This window comes from Citrus clementina, unplaced genomic scaffold, assembly GCF_000493195.1.
Source record: "Citrus clementina cultivar Clemenules unplaced genomic scaffold, Citrus_clementina_v1.0 scaffold_3, whole genome shotgun sequence".
Lineage (NCBI taxonomy): Eukaryota > Viridiplantae > Streptophyta > Magnoliopsida > Sapindales > Rutaceae > Citrus > Citrus x clementina.
Genome location: NW_006262339.1, coordinates 46309926 through 46337925, shown reverse-complemented (window position 1 = coordinate 46337925; position 28000 = coordinate 46309926). Strand labels below are relative to the sequence as shown.

At 34.0% G+C, this 28000-nt stretch overlaps 5 protein-coding genes and 1 pseudogene across 8 annotated transcripts in view; 2 read left to right on the top strand and 4 right to left on the bottom strand.

Annotated features, from left to right (window-relative positions):
- Window positions 1-2429, bottom strand: part of LOC18050075 (BRCT domain-containing protein At4g02110) — a gene marked incomplete at its 3' end in the record, with an annotated part of 7418 nt that extends 4989 nt beyond the window's left edge. The window contains exons 1-7 of the mRNA XM_006444404.2: window positions 2151-2429; window positions 1960-2049; window positions 1667-1771; window positions 1366-1467; window positions 1173-1257; window positions 481-550; window positions 258-302 (exon numbers count right to left, since the gene is read on the bottom strand). Coding sequence (XP_006444467.2) covers window positions 258-302; window positions 481-550; window positions 1173-1257; window positions 1366-1467; window positions 1667-1771; window positions 1960-2049; window positions 2151-2231 — 578 coding nt within the window. The remainder of the gene's footprint in view (window positions 1-257; window positions 303-480; window positions 551-1172; window positions 1258-1365; window positions 1468-1666; window positions 1772-1959; window positions 2050-2150) is intronic.
- A 1969-nt stretch (window positions 2430-4398) lies between these two features.
- LOC18050074 (transmembrane protein 205) lies at window positions 4399-8679 on the top strand. Of its 2 annotated transcripts, XM_024186915.1 has the most exons (4): window positions 4399-4711; window positions 4909-5128; window positions 5523-5721; window positions 8487-8679. In XM_024186915.1, exons 1-4 carry the CDS (start codon window positions 4506-4508, stop codon window positions 8627-8629), a joined length of 768 nt encoding a protein of 255 aa, XP_024042683.1. In that variant the 5' UTR covers window positions 4399-4505; the 3' UTR covers window positions 8630-8679. The 2 variants fall into 2 exon arrangements, with proteins under 2 accessions (XP_024042683.1, XP_006444466.1); XM_006444403.2 differs by lacking the exon at window positions 8487-8679 and having other exon boundaries at window positions 4403-4711; window positions 5523-5927.
- A 1669-nt stretch (window positions 8680-10348) lies between these two features.
- LOC18050073 lies at window positions 10349-15128 on the bottom strand. The gene is made up of 5 exons (XM_006444402.2): window positions 14073-15128; window positions 13108-13602; window positions 12797-12856; window positions 12133-12549; window positions 10349-12041 (listed from the first exon to the last, which is right to left on the bottom strand). Exons 1-5 carry the CDS (start codon window positions 14748-14750, stop codon window positions 11451-11453), a joined length of 2241 nt encoding a protein of 746 aa, XP_006444465.1. The 5' UTR covers window positions 14751-15128; the 3' UTR covers window positions 10349-11450.
- A 2410-nt stretch (window positions 15129-17538) lies between these two features.
- On the bottom strand, window positions 17539-18630 carry LOC112100013 (annotated as a pseudogene).
- A 1574-nt stretch (window positions 18631-20204) lies between these two features.
- LOC18050072 (transcription initiation factor TFIID subunit 13) lies at window positions 20205-22747 on the top strand. Of its 3 annotated transcripts, XM_024188171.1 has the most exons (6): window positions 20205-20351; window positions 20659-20795; window positions 20906-20943; window positions 21698-21757; window positions 21839-21913; window positions 22310-22747. In XM_024188171.1, exons 2-6 carry the CDS (start codon window positions 20690-20692, stop codon window positions 22418-22420), a joined length of 390 nt encoding a protein of 129 aa, XP_024043939.1. In that variant the 5' UTR covers window positions 20205-20351; window positions 20659-20689; the 3' UTR covers window positions 22421-22747. The 3 variants fall into 3 exon arrangements, with proteins under 3 accessions (XP_024043939.1, XP_006444464.1, XP_024043940.1); XM_006444401.2 differs by having other exon boundaries at window positions 20205-20795; XM_024188172.1 differs by lacking the exon at window positions 20205-20351 and having other exon boundaries at window positions 20724-20799.
- Window positions 22748-22869: 122 nt separating this feature from the next.
- Window positions 22870-26872, bottom strand: LOC18049116 (dnaJ protein ERDJ3B). Its single transcript, XM_006444400.2, has 10 exons — window positions 26428-26872; window positions 26171-26319; window positions 25939-26071; window positions 25096-25207; window positions 24646-24762; window positions 24382-24468; window positions 23757-23816; window positions 23600-23677; window positions 23419-23490; window positions 22870-23318 (listed from the first exon to the last, which is right to left on the bottom strand). Exons 1-10 carry the CDS (start codon window positions 26496-26498, stop codon window positions 23160-23162), a joined length of 1038 nt encoding a protein of 345 aa, XP_006444463.1. The 5' UTR covers window positions 26499-26872; the 3' UTR covers window positions 22870-23159.
- Between the last annotated feature and the right edge of the window lie 1128 nt (window positions 26873-28000).

Here is a 28000-nt window from a genome sequence, read left to right as displayed (position 1 = left end):
CCCCCACTTGAAAGCCCCCTTATAACACCCTCTTTGGTCGGGGGTTGGGGGAAGGGGAAAGAACCTTAAGATATAGCATTGTAAGTCAATTAAGAAATTGAAATGACTGCATCAAGCAAATCACTATACGATGTAGTCCAATAAGGCAAGATGTGAGATGATTCAGTTGCCAAGAAGACAATTTTTTACATCCCACACATGTCCTGGCATGTACATACATAAAAAAGAGGAGCAAAAGTATAGATCTGCTGTGATACCTCTTGTCATAATTAACCTCTGGAAGAAGCTCCCAAACCCTTAAACTGCGGATAAAGAGTATGCACATTAAACAATAGGGAAAAATATATATATAGTCATAGAAAAATGACAGTGCCAATCTTTGCTGAGGAAAAATATATATTTCCTCTTGGTAGATAGTGTTCTGAAACTACATGATCTTTTATCGGCATACGCATAAATAACTAAAATCCAAAGCATTACCAGTCTTCCAACCAACGATGATTAACAAGCTTTATTGACTTAATTTTCTTGGCAAGCTCATACTTCTCCCCTGTATGATTAAAACTTCAGTTAAAATATCAATATAACAAATACATCCTTTCAGAAAAAAGGGCATAAACATGAATTGACGATATTTCACTAAATCATCAACCACATTGATATGAAGTTTCTGAGAAAAAGATTGTATTCTGTAAGTAACTTATTCTGTAGATAATCAATGTAGGAGATAATCAGAACAACTCTTCAACTACAAGATGAAGAACATAGTCTGCACCATGAAATTGAAGTTCACAAGTAATAGAGGGAAGAACACCCAATTAGACTTCATAGAAACTCAGGATACCAGTAGATGCTGTAGTTTATTGTGATTCAAATCTGTTCAACTTACACAAATGAATCAACAATATAACACATTTGGTAGATACTTCAACTAACACAAGAAACCAGGATTTGAATTCTACACTGACTTAGCAAGTGTTTCAAAATCCATTTATTGGACCATTTGGACTTTGAAAATTTACAATGTGTTTCAAATTATCTGTTCAGTTGACATGGAAAGATGATAAACTACAGAAGTCTTCATCTAACTAATTAATATTACAGATGTATACAAATACACGTCCAATAGTTCTGTCAATTCTCCTTGATGATGTAAATTTTAAAAAACATACCCTCAAATTTGTAGCAAATGAGATGGGTAACTTTGTTTGCCACCAACGGTTTAGAAAATTGTGAGCCCATCAAGCGAACCAGAGTCTGTGAATGACCGGTGCAACCATAAAAACAACTATGCTCGCATCAGACAAATAACAACCTTAATCCAGTGAAGAGTCATACATGAAACATAGGAATGGAATCACATACCATAATGTCCTCTCGGTCTTGTCGCTGGTATCCAGTCAAACACATAACTAGACTGTTGGCACCATGGATTCCATTCAAATCTTTAAGAGGTCTGTACATAATCTGCAAAAAAGAAACGGTTAATAATATGGTATGAGAAACATACAATAAGTAGATTTGATTAATTCAATTTTCAACGTTGAGATTGACTGATAATGGAAACTGTCAAAACCTACTTAATTAGTTATTTATCAGCATGGAAACGTTCATTGTTCCTTAAAAAGTAAAAAAAGAATTAAGGAAAAAGAAAAGCGAAACTTACTGAAGCTGCATCAACAGGCATTCCAATATCGAGACTATGATCAACCCACAATGATGTGACAAGGGTCTTGCCATCAGTTCGAGCGGCAACACACACTGAATCATCCTATTTAGCATGGTCAAACCAGAGGCCGACTCAATTTTGACAATAAATGACAAAACCATTTGAAATAACCAATGATAGGAAAGCAGGAAAAAAAAAACCAATAAAATTGATCATAAAACACGCTCGGGAAAAACGAAAAAAATAAATAAAACAGTCGGTAATTATTTGAAATAAGTTACAAGACATACGAAAACAATCTTATCGACAATGACATGAGTACAACTTTGGGTGTACAGGCCAACATCAACTCCGCCGCCATCAATAAGCTTGGATCGAACCTAAAATTACATAAATCACAAGCCGAAAGAAATCAATTGACAACGGCACCATGTTAATTTATTTCTTTTACAACTCAATAGAAAAATGAAAAGACGAAAACCTGCCGTTCGTTGATGGGGTCGAAGCCGAAGAGAACGAAACGGACGCCGATAAATGGTTTGGATTGACAATCGATTTCCATTATTTAAAAATAAACCTCCGAATTTATTATAGAATTAAGGCAAATGAAGAGAAATAAAGCTGAGAATTTTCAGAAACCGAGAATATTGAAAGTGCGTTGATGAAATCTTGAGTGAATGAATTATGAAAGAGAGGTTATAGGAGTGAGTGTGAGCGTGCGTTTCCGTGTTATGCATAAAACTTGTCGCGGAAGAGTGAAATAGTGATTTAAGAGAGAGAGAGAGAGAGTGGGGAATTGTTTTGTACATGGATTTAATTTAATTTTGGGGGCACTGGCCACTGGCGGGAATGGAAATTTGTTCTCGAACTCGGTGGCTCCACGTGGCGTCGCGTTTACTGCGATGGATCTTGACACGCTTCTTGGTTCACATGTTCGATACTCAGCGACATACGTGTGTTCTGTACAAAGCTTTACTTATCCGGGCCAACGTCATAACCTTCTTCTGTAATGGCCCATGTTTATGATGATGTACAATATATAACATGAGTTGAGCTTTCAACACCCCTCTAAAATTCTCATAACACTCCATTTGAATTTTATCCTCCAAATACCTTCAGTTTAATTTATAACATACAAACAGATATATTAAAATTAACTATCTTTTTATAAAATTTTATCTTAAAATTTAACTATCTTTCCACAAAATTTTTATCTTAAAAAATATATATTTTTAAACTTTTTTATTTATAAAATACATACACATATTCAAATCTTAAATTATTTTCTTCTTATTATATAGTTTTTATTTTCATAACTTTAAACTTCTATAATTTTTTAAGGATTTTTTTATTAAAATTGAAATTAAAAAATATTTTTTATTTTTATCTCAATATAATTTGTATTAATAATAACATTTTTAAATTTAATATTTTATTTCTAAATTAAATAAAAATAATTTTAGAATTTTATTATATATGTGAGGATATATATAAAATTATATCAAATACGAATTTGATTTTGAAAAATTATTCCTCTCGTACTTCTCAAAATCTGCTATAAAATTGAGTGATTTTGTGAAAAATAATTTTTTAAAGTGATTTTCAAACATCAAAATTAACTTTTAAGAAATTGATATATTTTATAAAAGGGTCTGGTATAAAAGTATACCAAACACATTTTCATTCTAAAAAGTTAAAAACATGATTCTCCATTTTCAATTATTGTTTACCAAAACGCCATTTTGAACTTGATACCAAACTCACCCTACACGTTCACAGCGAGTGCTGGCTACGGTAGGAAAACGATGCAAAACAAGCGAACGCCCAGTAGGACAGGTGAAGAGACGACCTGACTGACGTGGCAGGTTGAATTTGTAATTTTGTATGAATCACGCACAAGTCGATCGTAAATCCCCTAAAGTACTGATGGCATTTTCGGTAACTTGAACATAAGTCAAAATAATCCGACGATAAAGCAAAGGGAAAATATCCACCGTCCACTTATTTTTTACACTTTTTTCAAAAATACACAATTCCTTTATTTTTTGGCTGGAATCCATCCAAAGTTACATTTTTTTTCACTTTTCCACTTCCGTTTGGAATCCGTTAAGAAAACTAACGGAAACTTTAAAAAATGACCATTTTACCCCCAAAACGAAAATTACAATTTCACCTTAAAAATTATAAAAAATAATTAGATTAAATCTAATTATTTTCCCCATCGGTCAATAAATAAATAAATTCCATAACCATCAAATGCATGTTTTTTTATAAATATATCTGTAATTAGAATGCTAAATTATAACAGTAATATTAAAAATAGTCCAATCTCACAAATCATCAATTGAATTTAAAATAAGTAGAGTTTTATTATTAATTGAGTTATAATCTCTAGTAGTTAAGATTTTTTTGTACTTCATTAAAGTACCAATAATGATATTCATCATTAAATCTTATTATTTTTGGTATTTTTTAAGGTAAAATTGTAATTTTCATTTTGGGGGTAAAATGGTCATTTTATTAAGTTTCCGTTAGTTTTCTTAACGGATTCCAAACGGAAGTGGAAAAGTAAAAAAAAATATAACTTTAGGTGGATTCTAGCTAAAAAATAAAGGAATTATGTATTTTTAAAAAAAGATGTAAAAAATAAGTGGACGGTGGATATTTTCCCCAGAGCAAATAACCAACATTGCTGTAGATCACTTCAATAGAAGCAGGCGGTGACTTGTGCGTGCGGTGATAAATAAATAGATAAAGAGAACCTACCGGTTTCTTCGTCAAGTGTCAAGCTTCAACCACTGTTAATCTGAGGGCGTGAGGTCAGAGTAAGAGAGAAATGGCTTGGCTAACAAGATTCCTGGCAGCCGTGGCTTTCTTAGCCATCGGAGTGATATTCTCACCTGAGACATTTGGATCAAAATCGGACGGCCTTAATTCATCCAAGCTATCGCCCTTCCTGAAGCTGGCTCATCTCCTCTGCTTCTCCACTGCTTGGGGCGCAGCTCTTTGGGTCACCTTCATCGGCGGCATCATCATGTTCAAGTCAGTCCCTTTTTTGTGCAAAAAATGATTGCCATTGTAGAAATTAACTGTTACTGTTAACTGTTATCTTTTTTGCAATATCAATTAGCGAGATAATTAAAAAAAATAAAATAGAATTTGTTATGTGTTTTGGGCGGAAATGATGATGAAGAAACATGTAAAATTTGATCAATCTTTTCTCCGTTTACTGCAATTAGGAACCTACCAAGGCATCAGTTTGGTAATCTACAAAGCAAGATGTTTCCAGCATATTTTTCGCTAGTAGGAGTGTGCTGTTCAATAGCTGTTGCATCATTTGCATATCTGCATCCGTGGAAGTCATCATCCACTGCTGAAAAGTACCAGCTCGGCTTCCTACTCTCTGCTTTTGCTTTCAATCTCACCAATTTGTTTGTCTTCACACCCATGACCATTGAGGTTAAGTATCTTGTGATTCTTATTAAATTCCTAGACATCCGCATAATCTGCATTTTAGAGTTTTATTTTATGCTCTTTACTTATCCCTCCTCCCAAACTTCTTTTAGCATTCATTATTTGGCTGTTTAAATTTTTTCACTTTTCTAGCTTTTGCTTTTTCATTCAGCTGTTGGTTCTGCATAGTGTAGCATTCACTTAGTTAGCAGTTTTGGGTTCAACTGAAGTTGTGGGGTTTGGTTCTTTCATGTAGTTTTATGGGATGTCCTTGTTTGGCTTTCGAGGAAAATTGATGCTGTGTTCATTCTTTATATACGGAGAGCGGTTGAAGATCTATGTATTGTTGACAGATTTGTTTTGCTCAGTCTGTGATTTTTGTTGCTTTTCTGTGGTTCAGATGATGAAGCAAAGGCACAAAGTGGAGAGAGAAGAGAACATTGGAGATGAAGTTGGGTGGACAAAGAACAGGGAAGTTGCAAAGTCTAACCCAAAGCTTGCAGCGATGAATAAGAAGTTTGGAATGATTCATGGATTATCATCCCTTGCTAATATCATGTCATTTGGCAGCCTTGCCATGCACTCTTGGTATTTGGCTGGTAAGATCAATCTTTAACTTTATCAGAATTTCATCTCCATATCCCTTCATTTGGATATTTGGGACGCTGGTTCACTTAATCATACATGATGCATTGACTTTGTACACTGTATTGGGGAATGTGCAACTTATGTATAATTCACTATATCTTATGTATAATTCACTATATGTCATTATATGGAATTTACTCTCTTTAATTGAATGAAATAAAGTTTGAGAGGATCACATGATTTAGCTCTCACTCTTTAGACTGTGATGTGGTTCAAAGTTTGTTTCCTATTGATATCGAGTTCTGTACAGCATTTCAAACTACTAATTATTTTTGTCGTGTTGGGTGCTTAACAAATAAGTATCACATATCCTAGAATGGCATTCAAACACCTGTTCTTTAGCATTATGTACTTTGAACAATGGAAGAATCTTCCCTGTTCAAACCCAATGTTAGGCTTGGTTTGCTAATGTAAATTTCATTCGCTGCCCAAAATAATCAAATGACCACTAGATGTCCGGTGGTTTGATGTCTTATGTACATGCATATCCGCTGAATGCATTCGGGGATGTCCTGTGAAATGGTAATAGGGTAAGAGTGATGTTAGTTTGTTGGAATCCCATAATCAGCGATCTGCTGGATAGATGTAGAGAAACGTAGCCCTTTTTAATGCTCTAAGTTCACAATGCCAACTGTTGGTGCTCCGTGATTGCATGTTTGCCTACTTGCATTCTAACTTATAGTTCTTCATGTTATGTTTCCTAATAGGGAATCCATGTCTTTGACATTGTCCTATATGTTTTAATTCTTTCTTTCAGATTGATTTAATTGACACCACATTCATCTTCGTACTTTCAACTGCGGGTTATCTATTACTCTACTCTTCTTTTTCACAAGTCCTAGATTTATTTGGAATTTGAATTTCAACTACTAGCATATCCAAAATAATTCAAATCAAAGCCGATCCCAGCGTCAATTTTAGTTTTCAGTTTAGCTGCCTTCAGCTTTCATCTATTCATCCTGCACTGCAGACTTCAAACAATTTTGATGATCACTAGCCCTAGAAGTTGGTCTGATGAGTTGTGTGAAGTGCTGGTAGGTCTAGCCAATTTCCGTAATGCTGTTTATTTGATCTCTGTATTTAGAATTTGGGCCCACCTTCCAAAACGGTTGAAGAACGAAGTAGAAATTAAGTGATTGTAAACCAAGAAACACAACCTTATGGGATAACCTGTTGCAAGTATTTCTGCTCAATTGAAAACTCTTTCATCAGTAATGAATGTGTTCAATTCTGGAAGATTTTAAGGCTGCTTGGGCATACAATTTCCGCATTGATTCTCCACGGTCAGCAGTTATAATCCAAAAAAAAATCCATCGATTATTATTAAAGCCTTAGTGTGAGATATTCAATAGTTCGTGATCCTTCTATATCGCAGTCTTGAGATCATACATTTGGCATGCAATATTGAATTGGATTTACTTTTTAGGATAAGATTAGATTGGATTATATATAGTACTGGTTCTTGTTTGGTGTAATATTGGATAGGATTATGTTAACTTTAATTTAATGAAGAGAAATAATTATTTGAATAGTTTAATTAATTTTAAATTATACTACTAATGGTTGAATGTAATAAATTATATACAATATTATTATAAATGAACAATTTAATATTTTTTATTTTCATTATTATTTAATAGTTTGTATAAATTATTGAATTAAAGTTCTAATATTTAATCTTAAATTGAATACTAAGTTAAAAATAAATTATTGATATTAAATTTAGCGTAAAATAAGATATGAGAATTAAATAGGGAGTGATAGTCCCAAAATCTACAGACTAAAAGTTGATTAATTTGATAATTTCGAACGGCTAAATATGACCTTGGATAGAATTAAAAAATATATATTATGAAAATTAGTCAAAATCTTAGCTACCTAATTCCGGCGGCCAAGGGTTTGTCAGCGAGATCGTTTGAAAATGGACTCCCCTTGCTCGCGTGAGAATGGGCCTTTACGTTTAGAGGTCCAAGGCCATGTTCGGGAGTTAGGATTAAGCATGGGATTGGATTAACTTTATAATTAAATATTTTATTCCATGTTTGGCTATTTGCTTGGATTGGATTAGGATAAGAGAAAAAAATTTATTCATATTTCTTTCATAAATAACAATATTTTTTACTTGTAACCTAAAATTTAATTAATTAAACCTAAAATTTATTTATTTAATTAATTATTTTATTCATGATTTACTTGAATTTATTTTTTATTTTGTTTTTATAGTCTAATTAAATTGGTACTCTTACTCCAATAAAATTCACTATTTAATAATTCGTTATAATAATTGATTGTATTAAATTTAATAATCACCAATGTAATATTAAAAATAATCATGAAAATTAATAATACAAGTAAATAATTGATTTTGTATATACATTATTTGCTAACTTTTTGATAAAATAAAATATATCTAAAATATCTAATAAAAATTAATTAAATAGTTTTATTAATTTATATTTGTTTATTATAATTATGACTACCCAATAACTAATTTACTACATATTTAATGCTCTTGTTAATTACTTTTAAATTAATTTTAATTATTACTCTTAAATATTCATAAATATTTTTTTGTATTTAAATATGATTTAACATTGTCCAATCCGATATTGTACTAAACATAATACAGCATATAATATAATCCAGTTTAATTCAATCCAGCATGCCAAACATAACCCAAATGTCCAATAATTTTTTTTTTTTAATTTTTGATCAGAATGCCCAATGATTGATCATACGCAAAATCGATGGGGACAGGGATGGCCAGAAGAAAAGAAGCAAAATATTACAATCCAAGGGTGGCCCAGTGGTGGGGAATCGCTGGGTACTGCGTTTCAAGTCTCAAAGGGCTCAATATGAAATCACCGCTTCCCATATTTATGGATACAGATATGTATATCTCTCCTGATCGGCTGATCTTACCTAACATTGGTAGTTGTTACATCTCCAGTGTTGGACTGAGATCTCGTCTATGGTGGATGCAAATTTCTGAACACTGTTTAGACTAGTCAGATTGTGTGTATGTAAAGTCCTCACAAGTCACAATAAAAAAGAGAAGAAAAAAAAAACTTGTGAGCAAGTCCATAAAACAAATGATAATACAACACAGGCAAGTCACAAACGGGTGGTATTGGTATTTATTTCCCATTAATTCTATATATTATTTCGTTCACCGAGCTAGTCATGTGGTAGGCCCTGGACTCCCGATTCTACCTCTTTGAAGTGTCAACCACACTAGCGGCCCATTACTTAATTAAAGCAGGATCCAAGTGCAAAGGTCACAACTATAAATTTGGCAAGAGCGGTGCCATTATAGGCCATCTCCGATGATGCATAACACCATTTTGGTGTAACAGCAACACTAAAAATATATTTTTTTCACACTAAATTATTATTTTATCTCTAATCTATTTACACCAAAAAGAATATTCTTCTTTTTATTCCTTTAATTCTCAAAAATTAATTCAATTAACACAATAAATATTATTATTAATATAAATAATTAAGTAATAAGTAATTTTATATCGATTAACAAAAAAAATATAGAAAATTATTAAATTTTCATTTAATGAACTAAATTAGTACATTATGAAAATTAAACATTACATTAATATAGAAAAATACAATAACAATAAATAACAACAATAATATAGAAAAATACAATACAACAACAATAATACTCTAGTGAATATTTTTATTGTTAATTTTTGTGTTTAATTTTTTTATTTAAAATATTAGTATAATATTCAAAAATTAAAAAAATTTAAAAAATAATAACTTAAAATATTATATAAAATAAGACATTTATATAAATAAGATAAAGTAATAAGGATATTTGAGACTTTTTTTTTGTAGCACCAAATATGGTGTAATGAATAGTGTTGCACCATATTTGGTGCAATACTATTAATTACACCATTTTAGTGTTATATTGGAGAAGCCTTTTACACCAAAAATCATGTAAAGTGTGATTTGGTGTTAGATTTAATAGTACATTAGAGATGCCCTTAGCCACCCGCTGATCATTTCATAAATCCCCTTTTAATTGTACCCACTTTGATATTTAGAATAACCCAACCTTATTGTCCACTTCCTTAGAAATCGTACTTTAAAAAAAAAAAACGAAATCGTACACTTTAATTGCTGGCGATCTTCTCAAATATTTGACGTTAAACCCATCATTATGTTAAAAGTTAACCATTTGCTTGACATTTTCATTTTATTTTCCCCACATTTGTGTGGTGATATTTAAACCTTACTCTAAATCCTATCATTATTTTGTTTTGGTATGGAATTTTAGTATAGATTTTATTGTTTGTTTAATTCCTAATGCCTTACCCTTTTTTTTTTAAACTAAATTCTCAAATTTTGCAAGTGAAATTCTTGGGGGTAATAATTGTATGTTGTTGATTCTGAGATAGCGATGGTAAAATAAATCAGAAAAATGAACCAAACATCCAGCATTTCCATTTCCGAAACCAAATAGCGATTTTGTAGCCCACACAAAATTTTCGTCACTGATTGAAAATTAGTCTGAATTTTGCATAAATAACTTAAAAGTAATGGGTGGGGTTAATATGAACCGAATTCATCTTTTTTATGTAGTCTAATTGAAGGGTAAAATGGTAAATATGAAAGAAATCGGCTTTAAAAGAAAAATGGAGGGGTTGGTAACGGCTTCACTCATTTGGCAAATGCAAAAATCAAGATGGTCCAATCTATCTTAACTTTATAAATTTTCTGAGTTTCCCTTCCCACCATCGTCTTGATGTTGATTCAAGCCAAATCTGGACAAATAAAAACTCCGCCGACTTTGAAGCGTAAGAAGAAGAAGAAGAGGGTGGTGGTGACTCTTGCTTTGTTGGACGGATAATAATAAAGAGCACGGTCAATTTAGACTGGAGGAGGAGGAGGAGGAGGACAACTATTTTGTCTCCAACGAGCCTTTTCATGCAACCCGAAAATCCTCATGTCTTCGTTGTCTGTACCGATTTTCGAGTGGTCCCGGTTCAACATGGATCACCAACGTGCTCTAATTTTTTGGTGTGGGCTTATCAAACCAAACTGAGTTGGGATTCCCTGTAACTTAAATTTGGTCTCCCTAACGCTCCGAACAAAATAATAAGAAATCAATGTGTTCGGGAAGTTGATTTATTCCACATGATAAATAAGAAATCAATGTGTTCTTAATGACTCCAATTATTGACGTGGCGGATTGAGATATTAGCTTTTTGGTGTTTGCAGTACCTACGCAAGGTCTTTGCCGTCCGCCCGTTAAACACATTGATGCTTCAAATGCTTTCAACTTGCTAAGAAACAACTACGTCATTTTCCCGAACCAAATGGTGAACATCAATATAGCTGGAACAATTCAAATTACTTTCCGCCTCTAAACACCGAGTTGAGACAAATCAAGACATGGCCATGATCTAAACTGTGATTCATTCTGTATTCAATGATAATCATCATTTTTTTTTTTTTTCTCTACAAATTGTTTTAATATTTCCCATCAAGAAATGAGAAAAACAACCGGGCATAATTGCTTTTTGATTTCCATACATAATGAATAAAGAATCATCATCTAACGAACCCCACCCTCATGCCAGCCATGTGCCAGCCACAGTTCAAAATTCTACCCTAGAGGACACAATGTCCCAACTCCAACCCATTATTAGCCAAGTCAGCGGAAATTGATCACGCTGTATGCCCCTAGAAGTAACAAACGTGCAGGGAACATGAGAACCACTAGCAAATGCATGTGCTGTGATGCAACAAGCCTGCCAAATCGTTTCAAGTTCTCTCTTCCTGCATGTACAATGCCAGAGAAGTTGAACTGGTCTTGGCCCATGCCCAAGTTGAATGATGCCACTGGCCTCCCCACAATGATACCACCAGCGTCAGTGCCATGTGGCAACACAAGGGGCCACCAGAATTTCCTACGATGGTCTCTCTTGGCTTTCCTCATGCGATTTAGCTCTAGGCGAATCACACTCTGCACAGATCTTAAATAAGAATTCATGTCGTGATCTCTTTGAATGGTTCCTTCAGAACCATACGCAGAGCGGTCACTTAGGATCTCAAGCGGGTGTGGTGAGTTTAAGAATACCATCTGAGCAGCACGCAGCTGCTTCTCAGCCTCATCACCCATTTCCAAAAATGAGCAGTTCAAAAAATACAAACCGCTGCCAGAAGGAAGGAGGGGATGGTGAGGTGAGAACTTTTCATCCGGCTGTAGAATTAGAAGCTCTCCCATTGGAGCATACAGCAGTTTCTGTAGTAAAAAGCAAGGATGCAATCAGTTGAAATCAACGGAAACTTCAATGTTTAATAAAATTTATACTTCTTAAGTCTAGATACTATACCTGGTTATTTAGACAAGGATGATTACGGAAGTTCCTATTAACAGCCTTCAGCAGTTCTGCAACATGATTAGGATAATTACAAGAGAAGGCTCGAGGAACAATATCTCTATGCAGTGTTATAGACTGTACATGACTCCGTGGCAACCCAAGCTTGCGAAGAAGATGATCACCTCCACACATGATGGATGGTGCACCAAATGTTATGACCGGAAGTAAAGAAGAAGCTGGCACTTCACCCCGTATGAGTAACATCAGATTTATGAGAACCGACAAGCTTCCACCTAATGAATGTCCAGTGAAGCGGAACGTTGCATGTTTACCACAAGCTTTTAGGTGGGCATGGACTTCAGGCAACATCTGCTCATATATCCCTTTTGCTGCCTCATAAATACCTCTGTGCACAACCACTTCCAGTCCCTGAAGCAGAGAAGGTATACTGAGATCATTTATGGAAAAAATACACATCTACGTGCTTGTTCCTCTGATTGTATGTTAAAGATAGGCTTTGGGCATTTGTCATCATTATGAAAACAACGTAATCAGAAAGTAAACACATGGCACAATTCCCTTGAGCATTGTAGCTACTTAGGTTTCGAAATCAATTCAACAATTAAAAATGGATAGACTGATTTATGTTTGCAAAATACACTAAACAATGGATTACCTCGAACTGAACAGGCTCAAAAAGTAAATTTGCTTGCCAGGATGCCAATGATTCAGACCCCTGCAATAAGCCACCAAATGACAAAAGTAATGAGGGTGTTATATCATTGGTTAGAAGACAACAGAAAAACTGGCCATGTCCAACAGTCTTTAAAAATATTACATCCTAGTCCCAAAACCAGTTATTTCACAATCTAATTTTCTGGCAAGTCATGCATTCAACTTGAATACAGAAGCTACTGCCCAGTTAAAATATGTGCAGAAAGTCATTTGTTAATAGATTCAGTTATGGAATTAACACATTTTCCTTACCTGAATCACAAAGAACCTCGTAGCACTCTGATCATCATCACAAATGAACCATTCACAGGGTGATAAACGTGTTGATTTGAGATCATCCGCAACAGCCTGCTTCACTTCCTCCTTGGCAGCAACAACAGCTGTCACTGAATCAGTGGTTGCCATGAAAGAGGCTACATCTGAGTCCATGATACTAGTATTGTCATCACTTCCATTATCCATTTCAGGTGAATCTTTTCCTCTCTCAGTTTTGCTGAATGGAAGTATGCTCCTCGTATGGTAATGTAGATAAGAAGCAGCCGAGGCAGCTATGTGATAAGCAGAAGATGCACTTATCCGATAACCATTGTTTTTCTGTTCCTTGCCTTCTGCCTCATCCTCAATTTTCCTATCAGCTTCTGGCTTTTCAGATGACATCTGATCTTTTTCAGCTTTCAATGCCAATTCTTTCTTCTCTATTGATGAAGTGATGAAATGCAGACCACGATATTTCAGGAGATTTCCTGGCTAAACTTAGCAAAAAAAATCAAAATAGAGGTGAATTTACAAAGAAATTGACAATAATGATTGTATGATGCAATTTATATATGCAGATAAAAAAAGGATCATTCCTTCAAGTGAAACAACCGCAAACAATGACCAGATGAAACATCAAACCAGAGTCTCTATGAACACATATAAATCAAAAACCATTCACATATAATATCAGACAATAAAGATGTCTACCAAATTAGAAACCGTTCCTTAAAATCTAGATGTGATCAAATATAAAACCTAGATGTGTTCATACTACATATCCTTGGAACCTGATCATCAGCGAGTCTTTAAACCCCACAATGTACATGAAAAGGATATCTCCAATAGATCTTGGGCGTCAAAATCCCCACCATTCAATTTAAATATACAAATTTTGAAATTCTGAAGATTCAGCAGGTATATGAAACCGAAAAGCATAAGAATTGCGATGTTGTTCATACCTTAATTTTTGGAATGCAATAAGCCAAGGTCCCCAAATACGACATTTGAGCATAAAGCTTTGCTTCGGCCAGAGACACCTTCCTCAGCAACCGCGAAAACGAATCTCCGTCAAATTCTATTTCGTCATCATCGTTAATTTTACAAGCTTCACACTCCTCTTCATCTTCATCTACATCTTCGCGATTGTCATTCGGTTGACCATTGACGGCAGCGTCCATTTGCTTCTCTAATCCTTGACCTTGTTCTTGTTCCATCTCCTCTCTGTCTTTCCACAAAGACGTCACATGCAAAATCTTCAACACCCAATTCCCTTTTTGCCCATCCGTATGCGACGACGACGACGTTCCATTATCTCCACGCGCATTCGCATTCGCATCCGCATCCCCAGCCACAACGCCCTTCTCTCCGCTCTCCGCCAAAACGGCGTCTTCAAGTGCAATCCCCTTGTACCTTTTACTACCCCAACTTCCACCCCCCGGCCACAAAGACTTCAAAGGGTACCTAAAAGAAAAGAACCCGGACGACGCCCTTTTTTGAGGAGGGGCAACTCCCGCCGACTTACCCACCGCCGCGGTCACCTGTTGTTGCGCTGAGTTTGAACGCACCTCGAGTGGCCCGCCCACCGAGATCGGCGAAGTTATTCCATGAATCCCGCTTTTCAAACACAGAGTATCCATTGAGTCTCTTAAAAAATGCGCTGTTTCTATATCTTTTCTCGTCTTTGCTTATAAAAAAATTCTATTTTTGGAGGGATCAGAGAATGCTAACGGGTGACTCCGAGACGTAAGGCGTTAACGTGCAAGGTGCACATACAATCTTTCAACTTTGTTCGTTTTCTTCTTTCTTTTTATATCGTCTTGCTTTCCGCTGGCTTGCTTCTTCAATTCAATTCAATTCAATTCAATTCTTTATGGACAAAGAGAGCTTCTGAAAATAAAAGAAAAGGAAAGCCCAAAGCATTTAAAGAGCAGCACGAAAGGTTTGGCATGCGTTTGTAACCAAAGAGAAACAGGTCACCAAACTTTCGCAACGATATTTTTTCCCCTAGAATCATGTCCTGCTAATTTAATAATATCATTATTTTAAAACTTTTTTTTTTTAATGTTTAATTCAAAATGCTCGAGGCAAAACGACGTCGTTAAGTGTTCAAGAATTTCCGTTTTCCGTGCCGCACTTGGGTGCTGATACCCTGTATCAGTGTCAGGTTGTGCCGCACAGGGAACGCGGAAGCCAGTGGCTTTGAGTTTCTAAGAAAGCGCCGTGTGAACATGGGACCCACAAACCAAAGACTAATCAGCATCGGAGGTTTTTGGGATAGACTGCCACGTCAGGAGATACGGATGAACTAAGACGTACCCAAATGACGTGTCCGTATATCTCTCTTTACGCTTTTGCTGTTCAGTCTTGCGGTGGATGAGTGTCTTTCCTCACTTTCCAGACTTCGGGCTTTACACGCTGCTTCCTGTCGACACCTGTCTTTTCTATTCTTTTTCTACGGGTAGGCAATTTTTTTTCCCTTGGGACCCTTTTGTTTTTGTTTTTTTTTTCAATCGAAATTCCGAAAAATAATAAATCCCTAAAACTAAAACTAATAATGCAGCCCGTTATATAACCCCCCGGGGGGGGGGGGGTTTGGGGCGAGAATTAACTATCGTAGCCGACAGCTTTTTTGTATAGATTGATTATATTAAACTATCATGTCCTATTAATAAATTATATTAAAATAGAATTCTCTCCTAAAATCAGTATTTCTTTGTTTATTATTATTATAACTTAATGAACATATAGTTCCTCATTTGAATGCTTAATTTGTGTACAAGGTTCATTTTATCCGTCAAGGATTGATTGAATTGTAGTACTCATGAGTATTTAATCTTATATATAATAATAAATAATTGATAAATATTAAAATAAACAAAAACTTTGAAAAACTGATAAAAATTGAGATGATCATAGAATCATAACTTTAATTCCAAGAGTTTCAAATATACATTTACGTATATGTGTGTGCGTGCATGCGTGTGTTAGAACAATCTTTCTATTTTAGACAATTTTTTAAAGAGTTTATTTTGCTTTCCTCGAAGTTGATAATTAATTGGGTTATATATTGAATGACTGATTTATGGGTTTGGTTCAGGACTTAAATTCTTGCAGTTGAGTATTGACAAAATAGAAGGCATTAATATCCCTATAATAATATAGGGTGGTTGGATGTTAGTTATTTGCACTGGTTAGAAGTAAGTAATTTGCACTAGCCCTTAGGCGAATGGTTAAGGTTAACTTGTGAAACAGAGAAAGAACCCATGAAAGTCTTTTTTCGTTAGCCTCAGGTGAGAATTTAGAGGAAAGCTTGTACTCCTGAAATCACTCATCAAAACTGCATTTAGAGCATCGAAAGTTGGTGGAGGTTGAATGGGACCGAAAGGACTCGGCAATTATTGATAGTCGGCGGTGCGCTTTGTTGGACTGGCCCAGTTTTATTTTGAGGGCTGGCTTGTATGCCGACTTGGTGTTAAATTTTTGGTCTTTTTTTTTTCAGGTTATTTTGGTTTAATATGATTTTTTTTAATAATTTAAAAAATAATAACTCGTCTGTCCCGTCAGTGTCTCTTTTCATTTCTGAAATTGACACGGCTTCAATTGAAGTTAAAAATATATAATATTCTTGAATTAAAGTGAGGATGCCGGTAAAAAACAAAACAATTTTTTTTTTTTTGTATTAACCCTTGAAAACTCTTATAAATAATATAATCCCACTAAAAGTTCTTATAAATAATATAATCTTAATTTCATATAGAAATATTGATTTTCAGGATTCTAAATTTATTATAATATAAAAAAAATTATTAGACAATATAATTTAATAATATAATAAATTATGAAACCTATTAACTGTACATTATAATTAAAAAGAGTTAATAAGGTAAACTAGAAAATATTTATTTATAATATTACAAGCCCGTAACATGCTAAATAGATAAAAAGTAAAAATTTAAAATAATTCTAATTATTGATTCATTACTCACTAAGGCTCCGTTTGGTACACCTTATTAAATAGAGCTTATAACAGTAGAATTTATAGCAGTAGAACTTATACCAATAGAACTTTTGGACAAAAAGTCATTGGGTGTTTGGTTGTCAATAAAAAATGCATAAGCTTCATTTTCTTGTCTATCTTGTAAAGCCACTTTATATTGTTCAACAAATTCTTTCAATGATGTCTTCTTGCTAACATATTTGTCAAAAAAAGAGTTGATGCTTTCGGACCGTTGAGTTGTAGATAATCCAGCAAAGAATGTATCCCTCATGTAAGTAGGCACCCAAAACTTGCGATCTTCATATAATGATCCTAGCCACTCATTTCCTTCAAGCTCAAACTCTCCAATCATATTCCACCATTTTTTCTCAAAGTCCTCCTCCAACCATGAGTTGTAAACACAGTCATTGAATATCCTCATAAAAGATTCATCTTTTTTTTATCACATAGCTAAGTTTTTCAGGAATCTTCCTTAATATGTGCCACATACAAAACCGGTGTCGTGAATTTGGAAAGACAATAGAAATGGCTGCTTTCATAGCTTTGTGTTGATCAGTTAATATAGCAATTGGATGCTTTCCACCCATAGCCCTCAGCCATGTTTGCATTAACCAAACAAATGTCGACGTAGTCTCATCCGCAAGCAATGCACATCCAAGTAATATAGACTGAAAATGATTATTTACACCAATAAAAGGAGCAAACGACATTTTATATTTGTTTGTAATGTATGTAGTATCAAAGGAAACAACATCTCCAAAAATCTTATAATCCTCTCTGCTAGTTGCATCCACCCAAAAAATATTTTTTAACCTCTGTTCTTCATCTAAGTCCACTGCATAAAAGAAATTAGGATTCTCTTCCTGCATTTGCGTAAAGTGGTTAAGCATTGCTCTAGCATCACCTAATTCTAATGCTAGTCGACGTTCTTTATCCAAATGGTTTCTAATATTTTTCTCTGTGTACCCAATATTTTCATATCCACCATTTTTTCTGGCCATTGCAGCAAAAATCTTATTTGTACCAACACCAACTGCACGCAACATATTAATGCTATGTGTATTGGAAAATGCAATACTTCTATGGCATGGAAAATAATGTGCATGACTAGGATAAAGTTCATGGTTATGCTCTTTTATGAAATTTTGAACATACCACTTGCCACAAGAGTTTCTTTTGACATGCAACAAAGCTTAGCAGTCTACTTTCAAACATGGTCGTTGATTGATAGCAGTAGATTCCCGTTTTATTCCATACCTTGTACATGCAAACTTTGCATCAATAAATTCTCCCGATAACTTTGATCGACGGCTGGATTTCTTTGAGATACCAAACCCCGTACACTTAGCATACCTTAGATAGAAAGAATATGCATCATCTTGTGTATCAAACTCCAACCCAGTATAAGGCTCTAAATTCTTGCCATCTTTATCATCCATCGTGTTTTCATTCACCACATTTCCATCAATCACATTGCCGCACTCATCCAAATTTGTATTTAAATCAATCTGTAAATTCATGACTACCTAAAGATACAAAAAGAAAAATGCAAACAACAATAGTGTATAAATAATTTGCATTATACATGCAAGCATTGATTTTCATATAAACTTACTGATTATTCAAACACAATTATAAATAATTAGTTCTTTAATAAATAAATACCAATTAACTTAATAATTTTCGTAATATAAAAAGAAAATAAATACACAAATTTTCTTCTATTATTATGCATTAACAATAACAAATCATCATGACAGCTAATATATATAGAAAAAATGATAGTATTTTTAATTTTAAATAAATAATAAAAAATCTAATGTAATTTAGGTGATAGTATAAAATGTTGTTTTATAAAAAGAAAAATTAAGTAAATTTACCGGGAATTCACCAGAATCAATTTCACTAAACAACTCGTTTGTGGCAGCTGAGACTATATTTTGATTTTAAAACTTTCACACACCAGTGCTCTTCATTCGTATGGTGCTGTTAAAAGTGAGAACTAAGGAGCAGGTGAAAAGGTAGTGTGTTGAAGAAGCTTTACAAAAAGATAAGGGCAATTTAGTATTTGAACAAAAAAGTGAATGGCAAATAAGTGTAAATATATTTAAAATAGTGGGTGGAAAAGTATTCATTGAGTTACGGAAACAATGAGATGAAATTGTTATGGGTGGCTTCCAATAAAAAGTAAAAATAAACACTTGTCAAATTTATAAAGAGCGAGTGAGTGAGTCGCCCTATTAACTGTACATTATAATTAAAAAGAGTTAATAAGGTAAACTAGAAAATATTTATTTATAATATTACAGGCCCGTAACATGCTAAATAGATAAAAAGTAAAAATTTAAAATAATTCTAATTATTGATTCATTACTCACTAAGGCTCCGTTTTGTACACCTTATTAAATAGAGCTTATAACAGTAGAATTTATAACAGTAGAACTTATACCAATAGAACTTTTGGACAAAAAGTCATTGGGTGTTTGGTTGTCAATAAAAAATGCACTTTTGAACCATTAAACTGTGTGATATTTTTTATATTATATATTTTTAGAAAAACTTTATAACCTCTACTCCCAAAAGCTCAAATTTTGGGCTTTTGCTAGTAGAGGTAAATTAGCTTATTTAAGCTAAAAAAATTCTACTAAGGCTCCGTTTGGTATAGTTTATTAAATAGAGCTTATAAAAGTAGAGCTTATAGCAGTAGAGTTTATACCAATAGAGTTTTTGGACAAAAAGTTATTGGGCATTTGGTTGTCAATAAAAAAAAATATTTTTGAACCATTAAACTATGTGATATTTTTTATATTATATATTTTTAAAAAAGCTCTCTAACCTCTACTCCCAAAAGTTCAAATTTTGGGCTTTTACTAGTAGAGATAAATTAACTTATTTAAGTTAAAAAAAACTCTACTAAAAAAATAATCAAACACCATAAAAATTTTTAAAAAGTACTTATACGATTAAATAAGCACTTATGGCTCTTAAATAAGTCATACCAAACAGACATTAAAAAAATAACCAAACACTATAAAAATTTTTAAAAAATACTTATACGATTAAATAAATCCTTATTGATCTTAAATAAGCCGTATCAAATAGTCACTAAAAACTTAGCTCAGAATTCTTATCCGGTGCGTTCAAAGATTGCCCGAGATATCCAGACAAAACGCTGCGTGCTATCTCTGGATCTGCAGCTCTGCTTTCAATTATTCTCACACAAAGGCGCCTGGGTGTACCGGTCTCACTCCTTCACGTCATTTCTGTTAATCTTAGAAGCTTTTATCGATAGGAAAAATAAAAGAGAAGAGATTGATTAGTTTGTACTAGGAATCGTTTTGTAATGGGGGCGCGATAGAGTTAGGAGAAAAAGTTAGATTTTTCTTCTTTTTAATTTCCATGTTATGCTTATTCTCTGCCATCAAAATTCAATGTTCCAGATGACAGTTAGGGTTTTAAGTTTTCCGTAGCATTTTTTTTAGGTGTCTGTGTAGTTAGTTATATTCTATTTGAATTTGATTGCTGAATCGAGGTTGATTTTCGGATAGGTTTTAAAGGAAGAAAGTTAGTGCATATAAGATGAGCAACCCTTCTACGGGACAATCCTCAAAATCAAAAGCAGGATCCTCGCAGCCCTATGAAACAACTTCATTTAAGCGCAAGCGAGGAGTCTTTCAAAAAGATCGTCAGTAATTGCTTCCTTGTTTTGGTTTTCTTTTTCTTTTATTTATAATAATATTAATAACTTCATATGGTCTTACTTATTTTTTATCATGCTTTTTTTTCGTCCTGCAGTTCAGCACATGATGTATGGTTTTGGCGATGATCCTAATGTAAGTAACAGAGCCCATTTGCCAATTTTTTCTTGTTCTGTCAATGGCATATTGGTTTGCATGGATTGAAAGTATTTTACTATGACGATTTGGTTGTTTTATGCATAAGCTTTCCAATGTGATAACTTGTTTTGTTTCTTTGGTAGTTGATGATTTTATTACAGTCATTAACTCTTCGAGATCTGTATTCTTTTATTCATAATTTATTCTGAATCTTTTCCGAGATTCTTTTGGTATATGCATACTCTTTCTCCATTTAATTGAAGTTGGCTTGAATTCGGAAGAAGTATTATGTATGGTATGATTTGAGATATTTCAGAGTCAATTGTATAGATTTAGGTTTATACATTTGGAAACATAAGAATGTGAGGACGGTTGTGACGTTTACTTACCTCTTCGATGAGGCCTGTAGCAAGACGTTTTTCCTTCTTTTGAGCCAATTGGGTATATGTTCTCCACTGTTCAAACTGCTGCATGCATGCATATGCACTTCTTTAGCAGACTGGGTACATTTCTTCTAAAATTCAGAGCACTTCTAAATGAGTTGATGGAGAGATTATAGCATTGCCTTTAGAATGTCTTTAGTGCAGGTCTTTACTCTCTTTTCACTATATAGTACTTCCTTGTTGCACTAACAGAAGAAGTTTCATTTTTTAAGTTTATCCATGGTTGTGGTGGAACTTTATGATTATGTTTTTGAAAATTATTTACCATTTGAGATTGTATTTATGAATTTCTTGGGTGGCATTATCAGCCACTTCCAGAAACCGTGGCCCTTGTGGAGGACATAGTTGTGGAGTATGTCACAGATTTGGTAAGCACTTGTTGTATTGGTTTATTTCTTTGTGTAAGATTATGGTAGATATGATGTCAATATATACACACTTTTCTGCAGGCACACAAAGCGCAAGATATTGGTTCAAAGGGAGGAAAGCTATCCGTTGAAGATTTTCTTTATTTAATTCGAAAGGTACCTTTCGTTGGAGGCTTTATTCAGTTCACTTGCTTGTTTATGTGATGGTCTTTCTCTTTATGTGGAATTCCTTTTCATGTTCTGCTTGTCTTTAACACAATACATTTATTCAATACATAAATAACCTTGAATCAAGTTGGCTTATGCAACTATTAATACCACTTTTGTCAGTCTTATAACCTCAAGAGAAGTTCTGTGGCTTAATGATTAAGCGTCATCTGTAAGAGATTGTCTCGAGTTGTTTACTAGGTTATGTTTGATGCAGGAAGGGACATGCGTGCAATAATAGCTTGTCATTTTAATTCTTCTTCTTCTTCTTCTTCTTGGTGAATATGTAGCATATATGCATTATTTCTACTTGCTTTGATTTATTTTTACACGTTAAACCTGCAGGACCTGCCAAAACTTAACCGCTGTACAGAATTGTTGTCCATGCAAGAGGAGCTGAAGCAGGCAAGAAAAGCTTTTGAGGTAGATGAAGAGAAGCTGGCATCAGTGGAGTGATTACCAGGATCTAACTTCTGAAAACAAATGTTTTTAAGCTAGCATTAGTGGTGCAACCTTCAGGAGGATAAGTTTTTAACGGTGAAGTTGAACTCTTAAAAAGTTTGTACATGCACTAGTTGTAGATTTGATGCTCACGTGGTATGATGAGATCTAACAAATACTTTAAAGCAGTGCCGCTGTCGTGCTGCAAAGAGTATTGGGTGCATAGGGTTTCTCTAGTCATTCTTAGAGGCATGCACAAAGACGTGCTTTGTCTTTGTTGAGCGCTTAATATGACGATAAGGAGTATGGCAATGCAGTGGTATATGATGTTACAACACCAAACACCCCGTTCAATGAAATAACATGCAGAAATCAATGGGAAAGATATCTTCTGGCCAACAGAATGATCGTCAACATTAAGGCCGTGGCTGTCAAAACTCTAGTGCAAAAATAAGAGTACGATACAAAGAGAAATATGAGCTATTATAGAACTCAGAACTCTAGTGCAAAACTAAAGTAAGATACAAAAAATATGAGATATTATAGAACTCATTTTGGCAAAAAGGGGAAAAAAAATGCCACCAGGCCCTACTGAATGCAAAACAATTGACAGTATTGCAGTAAAGGCATCTTTAGACTTTGCACTACTTGTTAATCAAGAGACCCCAAATAGTTCCTAAATTTGCAATGTGACCTCATCATGTTACAGTGGGAACGCCTAAGAACCCAAATAAAAACATTTACTTAATATATCCTAGCCAAGAACTTCCTTGATCCTTGTCTTCTGATCCTCTGTTAGAGTTGTTGGGAATAGTACCTCAAATGTGATATAGAGGTCTCCTTTCTTGTTGCTAAAATGCAATGGCATTCCTTCCCCTCCGAACTTCCTCACTTCCTTGGGCTTAGTGATTCCCTGAGCAAGGAGTAGAAGCACGTCACTAACTAAATTTAAGCACTTCAATTCTTTTCTTAGTCATGGCAAATGAAGTTCCAAAGCACATGTTCATGCTTACCTTTGTGCTGATGTCAACTAAATGTTCGTCAAGGTGCTCAATGGTCTTCTCAAAACCAACAAGAGCTTGAACCTAATGGAGGAAACCATTCAGGAAAAGCTCCAGCAAGAATAAATCACACACTGATATATAAATAAAATAACAAATAACTAATATCCCACAGGCCACAACTGAGCTTTACCAGCGTGACAGTGACAGTTGTGTGCAAGTTATTTCCTTCCCTTCTGAAGCGATCATGGGGTGCTGTGCGAATACGGAACTGCAAATAATGAGGTAGTTATTATCTGCTACAGATGAAATATGACAAAACATATAACATACAAGAGTCCAAAACTAACCTTCAAATCTCCAGGTTCTCCATCAATTTTGGGCTCACCATCTTCATAGAAAACCACCTCCTGAGAAACTTATATGCCATTAAAAAGACTAATCTATAAAAATAAAGAGAGTAAAAGAGAAAACAGTAGAAATTCCATAGAAAAACCAAGCCTAGATTGTGAAAATCCAGTACTGTGGAAACAAAACAAATGCAAGAAACATGAGGAAACACTGTAGCTTCCAACTAGAGATGACAGGAAAATAGAAGAAGTTCTAATCGAAGATAAAACAGACGAGAAAAAAAAAATCTAACTCAAACACTTGTTGTATGCAAGTTAACTGGACGGCAAATTCTTTTGGCTTTTCCTGTTTGGAAGGTGATAATGGTCTTTTCAATTGGGAGTGACAACATGAGGGTCCAACACGGGACATATGGTTCTGATAGTGTAAGAGGAGCAATAAATTCACAAAAAAAATGAATGGATTAAAGATCATAAAGCTAATACTCGTAGCAGCTGATCTATGGAATTAAAAGGGTAGACAAAATGAAAAAGAAAAGGGGATAAACAAATTGAATATCCCCCAAAGTATAAGCTTCCATCAAGAATTAATTTGCCAATCACATTTGAATTTTATGAAACTTACTTGTCCATCTTGCATCCCTTTTTCAATATCAACTGTTACAAAATATCCCTCTCTCTCATATTTAACATTTTGGCATTGATCGCAGACCTGAAAGAAAAAGAAATGAAGAATGTTGTAAAGCTGAAAGAGAACATCAGAATTCACAGTCCAGGGCGCTGGTAGATCAATCCAACGGCCAGTGAAACCATCAGAATGAAAAAAAATATATATATATATATATATATATATAGTTGAAGAGGAAATTTCAAACTTTATAACATATACCTGCTCAGTCATCTGTTGGAACATGCCAGGACCAATTTGTTTGTGATATACCTCATTTCTGCAGTTACAGCGCCTTTTGCCTGGGGCTGGCTTTATAACATTTTTCTCTCTCCATACCTGCCGAATCCCAAAAGAAAGATGATTTCTGTAGCTAATTAACAGTTAATTTTCCAGAATCTCTGCTTCATAAGATAAATAAATGAACAACATAATTTATCTCTCTTTGAGCTCTGCGGAACAAATATCTTCCAATAACTATTCAATCTTGACCCTAAGTAGTCATAGGAAATTCTGTAATCTAAGCCACAACAAACACTATATTTTAAGATATATCATATGAAAAGGCCTTCAAAGGTGTCCTTATGCAGTACAGACATTCATTTTGTATAAAAAGATTATGATGATTTTGGTCACAAGCTAACAATTTCAATGCAAATACAAGAACCTTACCTTTAGGGAACCTCCCATGTATAAATCTTCCAATGTTGCATCCAGTTCAACAATAACATCATCACCCTTCACAATTTTCTCATCCTCTTCCATTGGACCTCCACCAAAGAAACTGTCAAAAACCAACATCTTGTCAGCAATGGCAGATTGTTGATTCAATATTTTGCAACATATATATGAATAATGTTACTGCCACTTTAAGATGACCATTTTATTTTCAAGAAAAAGACAGAACAAAATCAATGGTCAGAATTCTTCATACCAATTAATCCACAATGCTAAACGCTAATGGGCAACTCCTATATGTACAAAGTAGTTACTAGAGGTATAGATAGTGTACAATGGTGCACAGCATACTTATCTAGCGCCAATTAGATAAAAACTGAATTTGATGGTTTTGTAGCATTGGCTTGTAAAATAGTGAGTCATATTTAGTCAAAATAACAGACCCAAAAGCTGGAACAGATAATAGCTTAAGATAACAGTTGATTTGGACATAGTGCTATATACATATCCACACCCTGTTTCAACCAGAGTCATGCAGGGAAAATATTTCATAAGGCACATGTATAATTTCTCAGTTAATGCAATCTCGGAGATTAAACTGCAGCCTAAACTCAAAGGTATTGACAGAGTGAATAAATGCATCAAACTCATTACAATCTCATAATATACATTCTCAATAGACTGAAAGCAAATAGAAATTCCTTCACACTTTATTAAAACTCCTGATATTCCAATCAGAGCATCAATTATTCACATCCAATTTCATTAGCAAAAAACATCATGACAGAAATCAAATCAAGAAATTCTATGAATGGAAGGGGAAAAAAAATGACATACGAGCTGAAAATGTCTTGAATGTTAACTCCCATCCCTCCACCTCTGCCTCCACCAGCAGCATGCTGTTTCAGTCCCTCTTCTCCATATGTATCATATATATTCCTCGTTTCGCTATCCGATAACACCTCATACGCTATCATTCAATTCATCCAATCAAATTAACACCAATTTTAATTCCGATCAAATATAAACATAAATCACGTAATAATAATTATTTAAATTTATATGTTACCATTGTTAATCTCAGCAAATCGCTTATTAGCTTCTTCATTCCCCTGGTTTTTATCAGGATGATACTTCAATGCCAGCTTTCTATACGCTCTTTTGATCTGCTCGTCCGATGCTCCCCTCGGCACTTGCAATACTTCATAGTAGCTCTTCCTGCATCATCGTTTCAACATATAAAAGGTAAATAATCGCGCCTACAAAACGACGTCATTTTTCTCAAAATAACAAACATAAATGTACAAAATTACGTATAAATGATACCCCGCAATGACGTTGAGGGCGTAACAAAGTGCGCACAATAGGAACAACAGCCTTGCTCGCCGATGCGCCATTAATAGATCAACAAGAGGAGAGAGTTTAATGCCTCTCCGAAACTTAGAATCTAGGGTTTAATTTTCAGATCTTAGCAAAATTCTGAGATTACAATAATTTTTTTCTTTTTAATTTTTATCTGTCAATTCAGAAGTCGTTGCTGCAAGTCGTCTCTCTCTCTCTCTCTCTCTCCTTTGGAAATTATCAGTGAGGTCAGGTGATGGTGTTGCCGGTTAAAAGTCCCAGGAACTGGGCGAGGAGTTGAGCACGAAACTGGAGGCTAGGGAACGACGACTTGACTAGCGAGTAGATTTTACGTGTTCCTTGTACATGCTGGCCAATCGGCTTCGCCTCCTTGTTGTTCTTACCAATCAACATCGGCCACGTGGAATCTCGCTTGTGTTTGCTTTGAATTGTGATTTTTGGTTGGGAGCTGAAAAAAACTGTTGACGGTCACGGTGCTTTTGACCCGTACGACAATTTTGTTGTCGTTTTCACTAGCAGGCCCAAGGCTCGTTCTTATTTCTCTAAAATATCTTGGGCCGAAAGTTGGGTGCCTCTTTTCCCGCGTTGCTGAACTTTCAACTGAGCTCAGTCAATGTCGTTGTTTTACTTCACGATCATCTATCTATAAAAATTAAAAAATAATAATAATGATGATGATGATGATGATAATTGTATTTTCATTAAAAAATAATAATTATATCATAATTTACTATATAGTAAATGCTCATGGGAGGATGACGATCTATCTAAAGTCTAAATTCATACATGTATGGTGTATTTACTTCATGAGAATGAAAATGAGGTGGAATGAAAATGAGTTAGGTATGTGAATGGGCTGAAATGAGAATGAGATTTCAATATTTACTTGGCAAAAATAAATGGGAATGAGGAATGTGAATGAGAATGAAAATCAATTTAACAAAATACCCATAGTATTAATAATTAATAAAAATAATTAATTTATCATTATTAACAATATTATCATTATTGTTGTTGTTGTTGTTGTTATTATTATTATTATTATTAAATTTGATTAACTTTATTATTTTAGTTATTATTATTTTTATTAATATTATCATTATTAACATTATTTATTATTATTAAATTTGATTAACTTTATTATTTTAGTTACTATTAATTATTGTTATTATTATTTTTATTGATATTATCATTATTAACATTTATTATTATTATTATTATTATTAATTATTGTTTTTATCATTATTTTTATTGTTAATAATGATAATATTAATAAAAATAATACTAATAATAATTAATAATATCTAAACTAATAAAGTTAATCAAATTTAATAATAATAATTATCCTTATTATTAATGCCCTTTAAAATAATAAAATTAATTGTGATTTGAATGAGGGTAATTTGGAAAATATGAAAAAGGTAGAGGGACACAAAAGCAAACATACCCTTAACCCCCATTCCCAACCCCCCAATGGAAATGGGATTCCCGTCCCTCATCCCCAAACTATGTGCAACCCGTGGGATCCCCTAGAGCG